The sequence below is a fragment of the Syngnathus acus genome, chromosome 8 (genome assembly GCF_901709675.1).
Source record: "Syngnathus acus chromosome 8, fSynAcu1.2, whole genome shotgun sequence".
Classification (NCBI taxonomy): domain Eukaryota; kingdom Metazoa; phylum Chordata; class Actinopteri; order Syngnathiformes; family Syngnathidae; genus Syngnathus; species Syngnathus acus.
The window spans coordinates 7714778-7727661 of record NC_051093.1 but is presented as its reverse complement, the minus strand read 5'-3'; the positions used below and the strand labels follow the sequence as shown (position 1 = coordinate 7727661).

Below are 12884 nucleotides of genomic sequence, written 5' to 3'. Positions count from 1 at the left end.
TATTTTAATCGCACCACCAGGTGTCAGTAGTGACAAGGTAATCGTCTGTTCCAGATGGGCCCAACTGAAAACCAGATGGCTGAAAAAATAAAAGAAATACACTGTGACCAATAATTTGGTTAATATAAAAAATATTATAATATTGTTTATTGTTAGAAAAATAAACAATTCTACACAAAGTACATTTAGCATTTTTGTAAACTCATTACCCAATGTAATTGTTTTGGAGTAACCCACGGACGAATAAGGCCGTTTTGGTGGTGACAGTTATGTTGGGGAGGAAAGTGACAAAAGAGGATTTTGGCTAGTGGAAAAAAAAAAAGGATTCTGACTTTTTTTTTCTCAGAATCCTGACGTTAAAGTGGGGATTCCCCACTTTGAAGTTAGGATTCTGAGAATAAAGTGACAATTCTGACTTTAAAGTGAGAATTGCGACTTTATGACATGCCGTAGAAAGCGGAACAACTTGGGCGGGTGCAGTTTCGGTTCCCACAACAGTGCAGGCTGACATAAAATAAGCACAAAACATCGATATCTTATTGAACAGGTTGGGCTTTTGCTCCGATACGTCAGCAGGTCCGCCATATTGGATGTGTTAGATCTGCTGCTAAACTAACACAAGCAAATGGCACACATTCCATTTACATATATGAGGAGATAATATAATAGAATATGGAATTAATAATATTAATTAATCTACAATACAATAAAATAGAACCAAAACACACGAACGTTATTTATTCCATACAAATATTCTCTTTATTTGTGCATCACTGGTCTCAACATATTAAGAATACCTCGGATTTTATTTATTTCAGCACTTTAAATGAAAAATTGAAACTCAAATGAATTATTTCACTTCACACCGAGTGTACAATTTAAGGATTGTGTAGTTAGTTTAATGCTGACTGCAAAAAAAAATCGGAAGTCCTGCGTGGACTGAAATAAGAGGCATGATAAACTGAATTTGAATGATTTATGCAGTATTTGAATTGTAATTATTTGACTCAAGCAATTCAAGTTTGAATATAGATTATATTAATCTTGTTTCTGTTGGCACATTTTTCTGATGATAGTTCCGCTTTGCCACATACAATATGGCGTCGGCGTCAAAGTAGGAGTCGGAGCGTAAGGCGTCAATTTAAGGCTTATATATCTACGAGGCTGACCATCCCAGTACAGTGAAAGGAAGCGGAAATAAACGTCGTCAAGCTTATGCTAACAGCTCGAGTCAGGCTCCGAGGACGGGCTGGAAGCGATACATGACACACATCGGAGGATTTTTTTTTCTTTTTTTTCTCGGCACGAAAACCGAGAACGAGGATCGGGTAAAAACGCGATCGGGATTTCGTTGTTAGGCTGCTAACATCGACGCGGAATATATCGAGTGGTGAGTTTGTCTTCATACGCGTTAAAGTTATGTACTGTTTCCTTTTCGCGACGCAGGCTAGTCAAGTTGAGTGAGGCTAGCGGGGCTATCTGTGCCACTACGTTAGCATCAACAGCTTGCGCTATGAAAAAAAAAAAGGTGTTTTCTCCCTTCTCAAATTTACCAACGCGAAGCTAGCCGCAAGCTTCCCGTCATTTATCAACTCATCGCTTCAAGTTAATGGCGTGTTCACTTGTTGATTAACTTAGCATTTTTCTACCCGGTTATGATAGATTAGTGGAAGTGAGATGGAGAATCACTTTGCATCGCAGTTATTGTTATCCGACCGTTAGCCGGTATGCTAACCTTAGCCTCCTAGTGGACTGGGCGCAGTCTTTTGAGGGGGGGTTAACCGGAGAAGTCGCCGAGAGTTAACGATTTAATAACAAATATATCATTTGTGTACATGTAGCCTACATCTCAGCCGATATTTACTGGAGAAAATCTACCAAGATTAGTGTTTCTATATGCCTGACTGTACCACTTGAGCGCCAGCTCTTTATTGACTGATAAAATGATTTATTAATAACTCTTATGGCGATCACTTATTAGATGGAACCGATTCCGCAGATTCCACACGTATGTGTGCTTTTCTTGCGCGCGCCCAACGACTTTTCTAGAAGTGTTTCACATCCTCTGTTGTAACACGTCTTACTCACATTTAGAACGGACATAACGTGCTTTTTAAAAGAAATAATAATGATAATGATAAAGCAACAGTGTTGGCGGGCAAGTCAGGTTTAATGACCTTAGGGATCGTCCGGTTGTATTAGATTGACAGACATTTGTAAACAACTTAATGAGATAAACTTGCTTTATCCGTTTAGCAAGTGTAGGTTGAGCTAATGTATCACTGACGGCTCTGCATAAGCTCCAGTCTGCACAGGTGCTTGGGAGTCAATGTCGGGGTTGATTTAAATGGCTTCACAAATGTTCTTTACTCATTTTTAAGCAAAAGTGGTTGTCATCATCGTCACGCTGTGTGTTTGCACGTGGATGTGCACATCTCAGCATCTTTTCGAAGAACAGCTCTCACAAACCTGTGCAAATTTCTGCCCAGCCCATCTTAGTCAGCTCCTTCTCTCCCCCCTTTTACAGGAACCTCGCTGCGACCTATGTAAGGTCAAAGCCCTAAAGGAACGGGTCACCGACGGGAGGAGAGACTCGGGAGAAAAGCATCTGGACGCAGAAGCTGGGATAAGCGCTGTTTTTATTTTTTATTCAGTCCCTGAATCCTAACTTGAGCCAGGACGTTATCTTGCACGCACGCCATGGAGGCCGTTGCCAAATACGATTTCAAAGCGACTGCTGAAGATGAGCTTAGCTTTAAGCGTGGGGATGTCCTTAAGGTACGTGAAAAGACTTTCATTTTCATTGGAGGGAATACTTTATGTAAGCAGAGTTTGAATGCCATCAACATTATTGTCTCTTTTTTTTTTATGTTTTAAATGCCTTACGTTACTAAAGAAAAAAACAACTCTATTTTGCAAGAATACACATGAAATCTATCAAACGCTTGTGGGTAAGTGTCTTGTGGTCACTCGTGAATGTGATTAGCTAATTCTGAACACAGCTCCATCTCCAAGTAATAGAAGGGTGTGCACACTTACGCTTCCACCCACATTCAAACAGGGGTGTGTAGACTTTTTATACCCACTGTAGAATGGAGGGTGACCTATCCCAGCAACTTTAGTTCCTTATTTTAACTGCATGTTATCATCTGTTTGAGTCCACTTGTTTGCTCTACCAAACATCTCTACAGAAAGAAAAAAAGATTTTCGAGTTGCAACGGAAGTGAAATCTTGCATGTAAGCTCTATTATAATTTGAAACATGTACCGTAAAGAATGATTTGTTTCTCTCACAAGCCATTGTTGTTCGCATTTGTATTGCGGGTCGAGTTCCATCTTCTCCTTTTCAAGTTATTTCTAGAGAAAAGATGGATCTAAAATGCCTTGCCACAGTACTGCCCCCGGCACCATTTGCAATTCATCGGAATCATTTGTTGCCTGCTTTCCCCCATCGGACTAATTTGCTTTTTGAAGCAGGCACGATGTTCTTCCCTCTGTCGGATTGAATCGCCCTTTCTCTCACTCTTCCATCTTCTTTATCCTCGTCCTCTTATTGCCTTCCCTTCCAACTGCAGCCATCCTTTGGATGTCTGAGACACTTGCAGTAAAAATGGAGCCATGTTATATAAAACATAATTCTATTTTCAGGAATTTGTCTTTTCTGAGAAAAATCTGTATTATTTAGTCGCATTTTTATCGTCGACTTTAATAATGCCAGTCATCCATAAGACATGTCTTTCTGTACTTAAAAGTCTGCCCAGATACCGACCTGAAAGCAGCAGTTAAGGTCCAGCGCACTCCGTGGCACTTAAACGCGGCTACCGATTGATGAAGCGAGAATCGCTTCTCTGTGGGTGCCAATGAATGCGCAGTCAAAGCAAGCCATCTGCCGATACTGATGTTAAACGGTTCTGTTCTGAGGACAAAAGGTCTCTCATGGGAGCGTACTGGCCTCGCTTATATGAACGTCGACTCTAAGCATTTGGACTGCATTTGGGAGATGCTAGCTGTGCATTGCGTGAATCGGAACACGAGATAGCTTTTATGTAAACAAATAATCATTTGTTGTCGAAACATTAAAGTTGTTTCTGTGGGGATTTGGAAGATGAAAGAAAGTCCACGTTGTCCACTGTCACTTTTAGTAATCGGGTTCCCCAAGTAGCTAGCCTCCAGCGAGCGAAGCCATCACTGCGTCACTGTTCTTTCGCAACAGCTGGCCCGCTCTGACCATTCTGCCCTCTAATTTGCAGCCTTGAGTCATTCAGTAACATTTGGGTCTGTCATTTGCCGTCTCGTGAGTCATCAAGCGAACCGTCACCAAACGGTATCACAGCCTACTTCATTGCTCCAGTCAGCTATTAAGTAAAAAATAGAAAAGAGCCTTTAGCGGTTGCTAAGTTAGCGTGGATACGCTTGACGCGGCGTTTTTTTTTTGCCGTATCTGCTCTTGTCCTTCGTTTTTATGTCCGCTGATTCCGAGGCAAAGAAGGACATCTTCGTAAAGTCTGGCCACTGCCCCAAGCGCTGTGCTCATTTCCTCTTTCAATAAATAAAGATTAACAGCCCGTCGGTGCTGACAGAATAAGCTCCTGTCAACAGTTCTGGTGGCTCTGTGTCAACACTTATAATTAAAAGTCATTGCGCTCACCGTTTTTACCGACTACCGGCCGACTGTCCAACACCTTGGAAGTGCCAGAAGTGAACTCTCACATCTTGGTCCTTGAGTGTCATCTAGCTTTTTTTAAATCCACAAACTTTGAAGTGAAACGGGATTAATAGAGATAAGCGCAAGACGGTTTATTGTATCTGCGCGCGTTTATATTAAGACCACAACGTGGCATTTTTCACATCCTGTTTGTGTCGGCCAACCTGCCCCCCCCTTTGCAACTTCCTGCATCTCCACACTCAACTCCAGCAAAGCCCTCGTCTGCATCGACCACAATCTTGTAGCGGCGGTGCAGAGAAGCACGAGTTGGGAGTCAGGCTGAAGAATTGTCGTATGCAGTCAGCCAAACCTCAGGCATTTTTTTTTTCTCCCCCCCTCTTGCCTAGCTCTTTTCACTTTCAAATGTTCTGACGAACAGTGTTTTGTGTGTAAAAGCCCGTCAATGTAATCCTAGAAAGAAGCTTTTAAGCCTGTTGCCTCATTACTTTCGATGAAGGCTCTCCACCCATCCCTGATTAATGGCTCCCACATTGCCTGTTACTCGTTGAACTATTGATCGTGCTCTACGAAAAGTGTTTTATCAGCGCTGGCTTTTCATACGGAAATGTCACCCCCATGCGTTTATAGACAAATCCAAAGCCATGCTTTGGCTTAAAAACTTTAGCACGACACCGAAAACAGCTTTATGGGTTTTTGCGGCAGCTTGTGCACCTTCAAATGGAGAACTGAGAGGTTAATAGGGAATAAGAATGTGTTGTTGGAATGTCAGTTCTTAGTAAACGCAATTTTGAATATTCATTTGGGGAGGTGGCTCCACACAGAACCCCGACCGGGTCACCACCAAGCATGATCCGATTGCTCGCTAGAGTCCAAATCTATGAAGTAGGCCACATTTTGACTGTCTGCTGCATATACTGTGCACCCCTGGGCAGAATTAATCCTTTGGCGATGGCTTAAATGAGGTCGACCGAGGTGCTTGTTTTTTTTTTTTTTTTTTGAAGATAAGGTGACGCAGACATCAGCTCCCAACAGTTCGGGTACACACTGTGATGATGTCATGAACGATGACAGGTCTTTGAGGTATTATTTGGTGATTACGTCATCAATCTTTGATGTAGCTGGTAGGTCACCTTTAGTTGGACGTGGAAAAATCCAAATGTTGAAGTGACTGTAGGCCCTAGTCTGCTTCTTTTTTTTATTTTTTTTTATTCCATGCTTATCATCATGCTCCTGGTGTCCCGGTGCCCACGGCAAAACATGTGGAAAAACACAAATAGCGCCTTTGTGTGTTTGCATCACCTATCTCCTTTCCTTTTTGTCCACTTCCTTCTTTTTGCAGCAGCCCGATTGTACTTTGCCCAACTATCACTTAGACCCCCCCCCCCCCCCCCCCCCCCAACATTTGCTAGGACTCGCAAGCTAGAACAAGTACTACAAACACAAGTAAAGATGGCGATTGTAGTGAAAGCGCAACACTTTCTATGAATGATTTATGTCGTTTATTGACGTTACCATTTGTTTGTTTTCATTGCTTTCACTCTAAGGAAATAAGAGAATATTTCAATGGAGCCACTGATGGATTTGAGATGTTTGTTTGACATTAGTTTCTGTCATGATTTCTCTTTTTATGTTTTTTTTTGGGGTTTTTTTTTCCACTGGTGCCCTCCAAGTCGTTTCTTCTCGCGCTTCCTCTATTTGCCTTTTGTGCTGAGTCAGAGAGCTGCAATTAGGATTCCTCCTCATCACCACATCACTTCCTGCTCATGTGTGCCAAAAAGAGACTTCTGTATTTAAAGCAAGAGAGCACCATCAGTCTTTCTCTGAAACCCGGAACATCCTTCAGCGCTGTCGGTCGCGCACTGACAAGTCTTAAGTGATTGAAAGTAGGTCAGAAGTCACGGAGACGAGTGAGTCGATAATATATGCGTTCAAGATCAAATAAGTGTTAAATAGTTGCTGTGATTTGTGTATTACGATGCCGGGCGGTTCGGCTCGACATGGCGGAGGCCTCGGGCATGATTGTCAATTCAACACTTTCATTTTGTGCGATTCCTGTAATCTTCCTCGGTGTCTCTGAGCTCATGACCTCCCTTTTGGTGTGTCGGGCTCAGTCTGCTGCTTCCCCGCTGGGCATAAAGGAGGTCACGCTCCGTTGCATGACTTTTGCAAAATAACACCAAATACTTGTTAATCGGGGAGAAACTTCACAAACCCATTTTGAAATGTCTGAAGAAGCAAATGTGGTCCAATCTAAAAATCGGACATGATGTCGCGCAATCAAATTGACTTTTAGTCCTTGCCGCATTTTCTGGGATAATCAGCTGATGGAGATCTTCAGGCTTTAGAAATTATTTTATCTGCTGCCTGCACATTTTGGTTCGTGCTACTTGCATCTATTTATAGCCACAAATGAATGCATATCATTGTCACAAATGGTAGGTTGTAAATTTGGCCGCAACCTCATATGTGCAACTTTGATCAGTTTTATGAATGTAAAAAAAAAAAAAAAAAGTTGCTCTCATGGCCAAAAGGTATTCTGATTTTGAAGCTGAATTTGTCTTACGCTAGTGGCTAAACTGTCTCACGCCCAGATTATCTTGCACTCCAGAGTAATCCCTGCTCTTGATTTTTTTTTTTTTTCCTTCTCAGTCCATATGGACATATGTGCAATCATCATCTTGTTGACATGTCTTCTCCATGCCGCTAGCTCCCTCATTTGCTCCTTTGCCGTTAGACAGGTTGAGTTTGACTCCCATCCTTCCATTATACTTGACTGTTTTGCCATAACTGTTCTCCATCATTTAGGAAAGATTAAAGATTACCTTATTGCATCATTGTTTCCTTGTTGTTGCGGAGAAGTGACGAGACAAAATGCCGAATTGAAATGAAGCCATTTCATTGGCTGTTGTAAATTGACCGAAGTGCTGAACAAAAGTCCGCACGACTCGAAATTGTTTTCAGGTCAGCCATGTGTTTTTCCCCCTCATGTTGTGTCAATGCAAGTGCTATAATAATCGAATGTGAGAGGGGAGCTATGCAGTGGCAGCTGGAGAGAAGATAATCCCTGCTATAGACCTTAGCCTATCAAATAGCAATTTCTATCCATTGTGCCTCAATCAGATTAAAAAAAAAAAAGACAACAGATACTCAGCAAAAATAGAAGGATCTAAATCGTCCAATGGCGACCACGCAGTCAGATGCTGTGGTTGTGTGGAATGAAGACTGCCTGCCAAGCAGATATTTAGTTCTGCGTCCACCCCGTCACTTCCAAGAGACACCAGATAGACATCGAAGCAAATGAAAGAGCCAAGTGGTTTTTATTTGATTACAACCAGGCCGAACCCAACTGGTACGAAGAAAAAAAAAAAAATGGGGCTGATTATTCTATTTTATATTTGCCTCAACTAGCATACAAGGGTTGGGTTAGCAGCTGAGAAAAGCTAGCGACAGCTGCCAGTTGTCAAGCTCGCTGGAGCAAAAAAGACCCCAGGCCACTTGCAACACGCTAGGGCCAACGGGCACACCTGTCTTGCCTGGCCAGGGCAAAATAATAAGGGAACCTCATTTCAAAAGCAAAAAAAAAAAAGATGTTTTCCCTTTTTGAATTATGCAGATGTGACGCGATCAAAGGAAGTCGAGCCTCTCAACTTATGAAATTCTAATGAGTGAAACGGAGTCGTACGTCAATGCAGGATTCTGCCTGACTGCTTCCAAGAGTTGAGATTAATGCTCACACTGCTTAAATTCAAGCTGCTTAAAGTCTCAATGGAGTGACAGCCTACTTTGGAGACACATTAAAGCTCGCCGATTCGGCATTACAATGACTGCCTTTGCGTTTTGGGGGGGGGGGGGGGGTGCACTTTTAGGCAATGTGAATTGCAAGGATTTATCTTATCCACATAAGGTGTGTGTTCTATTTTTGAATGGAGCGAGAGGATTAGAAAAGCCAGCCACACACACAAAGAATGAGACGATACTAAAATATCACTTGAGGGTTGTGGCTTAGGTAACTTTCATCGCTGACTAATCTGCATTTGTTTCCATTGAATCTACTTTTAAAATGTGACATTATGAAAACAAAAGAACGGCTGTGCTGTATCTATAAAGATCGATGTTGCTATCATTCGGTAAATTAAATAAACATTGTCATCTTTAAAAGAAAATAAGAATTAAGTACACATTATAATTTAACATTTACCAGCAGCATTGCAATAATACAACAGGAAATCAAATTGTATCGATATCAAATGTGTGATTCGTGTGCAACATGAATGATTTTTTTTTTTTTTTGTCTTCACCAGGTATTAAATGAAGAGTGTGACCAGAACTGGTACAAGGCAGAGCTCGATGGAAAAGATGGCTTCATTCCCAAGAATTACATCGAGATGAAGCCCCATCCGTAAGTGTTCTGCTTTAAATAGCTTGAAATTCCTGCTCTCCAAACATCGCCTCGACAAAACCAAAGCAAATCAAAGTGACTTTGGTTATATTTGTCGGAACTACAGCTCGACTGCTTTACATGAAATATGCTTCAGGCTTTTGTCCTTAATTAAATATTGACGTTATCATCGTTGCACCATGAAATCTTTTTGCCCAGTGGGTTAATTGCTCAGAATGCATTGATAGTGCTTTTTTTTTTTTTCTTTCCAGACAGTACTTAATTTGAGAAGCATTACGCAAGTAGACTATACACTGTATAATTCTGTTTATTTTGTTCGTTTTATTGTAAGCTAGCAATGTCAATAAACCCAAACTGCACAACGGGGTCAAAACGGTAAGCTCAAATGTTTCTCTTTTCATCCAGGTGGTTCTTTGGGAAGATCCCTCGCGCCAAAGCAGAGGAGATGCTCAACAAACAAAGGCTCGATGGAGCTTTCCTCATTAGAGAGAGCGAGAGTGCACCGGGCGACTTCTCCCTCTCGGTCAAGTGAGTAGCACCACCACCACCACCACCCCGTGAAATGGAGTTGAACCGGAGACAACCATCATCGCTCACGCTCCCAACAATCGATCGGCTTCACAAATTTCCGAGCTCTGAGTCAACAACGCGTCCACTTCCTTATTCTTATAAAGTCTGAGCTGGGTTCACTCGGTATCTTCTTTTCCAGTATTTGCTTCGTCAAACGTCTTGCTTCCTCTTCTGCATTTCCATTGCGACTTTACCGAAAGACGCGTTGTGTCACTGCTGTTCACGCGATAGGAGGATCTTTTCGACCTTTCATTTTGTTGTGGAGCCTAACGCTGCGACCCTTTCCAGGTTTGGGAATGATGTGCAGCACTTCAAGGTTCTCCGTGATGGCGCCGGGAAGTATTTCCTGTGGGTGGTGAAGTTTAACTCCCTCAATGAGCTGGTGAACTACCATCGCTCCACCTCCGTCTCGCGTAACCAGCAAATCCTCTTGCGGGACATCGAGCAGGTCCACCAGGTAACTATGACGACAACTTCTTGTAAAGCTGTTTTTTCCCCATCTTGTGTTAAATTGTTGTTTTGTGAAGATTAATAAACAGACACCGACACAATATATATTTAAGCAACAAAATGTTGAACCAAACGTCGAACAAAAAAAACTAGCTTAATGCTAACATACAACAAGAAATGTCATAGACCGGCTAAAAGAAATTAGCATAGATGGTACATTGTATTTCATTATGTTTCCATTCCAAATTCCATGCCATGTTTTTTATTTTTTTCCACCGCTGTGGATTTGTGACGTGAAGTGTTTGGTTTAATATCAAGCCTTGGTCTTTTTGCTGTACTGTAATTAAGAATTACATCAGTCCCTGATGTTGCTTTATTTTTTTTCCCTCTTGCTGTGCCTTGCCAGTTTTCTGTTATCCCAGTGCACGTTTGCTAACCTCTGTCCGCCTGTGTTTCCATGGCACAGCATCCCACATACGTGCAGGCGCTCTTTGACTTCGACCCCCAGGAGGAAGGCGAGTTGGGTTTCCGACGTGGTGACTTCATCCAAGTCTTGGACAACTCTGACCCCAACTGGTGGAAAGGCGGTTGCCACGGCCAAACGGGCATGTTCCCGCGCAACTATGTCACGCCGGTCAATCGGAACATGTGAAACACTCCCGCCATGTAAACGGCCACCGCACCACCACCACCACCACCTTCATCATCATTCTAGATGTCATCCCTCCACCCTCATCTGATCCCTGAACAACCACCCCTCTCCTCCTCCCCTCCCTCCCTCCCTCCCTCCGCCCAATCCTCTTCGCCCAACCCCACGATAGCACGAGCAGAGAGGAAGAATGCAAACAAGTGAAAAGTGAGAGAGAGATAAGACAGGAGCGCTGTGATAGGCGGCGGCGCTTTGTGGTGGCTGAGCAAAAAATCCACTTCGACTTATACTGAGACTGCGAACGCCTCGGTGAGGATGGCGACTGCCTTTGAGCGAAAGAGATTTGACTCCCACAGCCGCTTCTGTCTACTCCTTAACTTCTTAACATTCTGCCGCCTTGTGTTTTGCTTTTGCCGCATGTTCTTTTATCAGCCACATCTGTTTCAAAGGAAAAAACACAAGAAAAATATTTAAAAAAAAAAAAAAAAGATGTTTTTTTTAATATAAAAAAAAAAAGAAAGAAATAAGAGGAGAAGTGATGCCATATACAGCAAGTTCCCATGTCTACGATGATTGGCTCGTGAGCATTGTACATCAGCCATCGGCTGTATAAATAAATCAACTATAGAGAGAATCCATTTTTTAAGAATATATATATTATATATTTCTATGTGTTTGTCTGCATTACCTCTCATCACAAAGTTGTAAATTATGTTCAATGGTTTGTTTGTCCCAATAAGACCTTGTAGCTCTAGAATGTGCTGAATTGTCCTTCAAGTTTCTATCTGAGAGATCTCGGATAACACGCGACGTTCCTCACACAAGGGAAAGTCCACTTAGCATCGGGAGAAGAAACCAATCATGCTGGGAAACTCCTGTCGTTGAGCGGCAAGGGTACGCAGCCGTGAATGCAAGCCATGTATGACGTCAGCCGACCCCCCCCTTCCCCCCCCTCGATGATGTTATTTGTCGCAAACCAATTTGAATGTAGCTGACTGAGTCCGCAGACTTTAGCATGTGAGATGCAGGCTCGAGGAGTTAACTCCGTGGCTGTGCAAGGGAAAACACGTTATCCACGTTCATTCATCACATTTACAGTACCGCTAGTTAACGTGCATACTAAAAAAAAAAAAAAAAACCTCACATGGGGGCTGAGATTGGATAATCACGTGTAAATCACCAGTCTGCAACTGACACACATGTACTTACCAAAATTGAGATCATCTCAACCGACCCCCCCCAACCCTCCCAGATGACAGATCAGCTTAAATGTTATTGATTTTTGTCAAACGTGGTGTCGAGCACTTTTATTTTTTGGTCAAAGATTTCCTATTCCTGTTCTGGTTTAGTCAGTGTTTTTTTGTTTTGTTGTTTCTTGCTCTCTCTGGATAGTGCCTTTCTCTCTGGTGTTTTAGCATCTCCCACCCCTTTCCCTTTTTACGGGGGCCTGCCTGTCCTGCAGTGAGAAACAAGTGTACATAATCTAACATGTCCTACCACCCTCTCCCACATCAACTCGCCTTCACCTTAGTCCCCCCCAACTCCATAGAACTCTTATTTAAGTGTCTCTCTTGTCTTACCTAAAGATACTATCTCGGTTTTGCTCTTTTTTTTTTTTTTTTTTTTGCTTTTTTTTTTCTTGTTTTCAATTAATAAAATGCAATTATTAAAAAATTGGGTTGTGTGTGTGTTCTTTGCAACCATTTGAGAGGGTTGTGAATATTATCAGGGTGACATCAGAGGTAAGTGCTATGAAATCATTGTCATGTGTTTATGCAGGTCCTGCCCAGAGCATAAGTGAAGATTTTACACTGCAATGTAGTTCACAGTGGGGTAAGGTTTTTAAGGCTCTGCTCACTTGTATGCTAAGATGAATCACTGGTTGTGCTCTTCTGCCCACAGGCACTTTTGACCGCCTGCTGAATGGGTCAGTGAGACAGTTTTATCTGCGACAGCCTCATGGTGAGTGTCTGTCTAACAAAGCATCAATGACACTGTTTTTAATCTGGCACAGACCACACACACTGTTTTTTGTCTTTGGTCCAATCGCATTCTTCTCCATGGTCGTTTGAGTCTTTTAAACACGTTTGTTACATCAGCATTTTTTTTTACTTATCTGGACTCTTCTATTTATGGAAGATATCAGCCTGC

The 12884-nt window shown here is 42.3% G+C and overlaps 1 protein-coding gene across 1 annotated transcript; it reads left to right on the top strand.

Annotated features, from left to right (window-relative positions):
* The first annotated feature begins 1132 nt into the window (after positions 1–1132).
* On the top strand, positions 1133–11892 carry grb2b (growth factor receptor-bound protein 2b). The gene is made up of 6 exons (XM_037256255.1): positions 1133–1390; positions 2528–2778; positions 8967–9064; positions 9470–9592; positions 9923–10091; positions 10551–11892. Exons 2-6 carry the CDS (start codon positions 2701–2703, stop codon positions 10734–10736), a joined length of 654 nt encoding a protein of 217 aa, XP_037112150.1. The 5' UTR covers positions 1133–1390; positions 2528–2700; the 3' UTR covers positions 10737–11892.
* Positions 11893–12884: the final 992 nt, after the last annotated feature.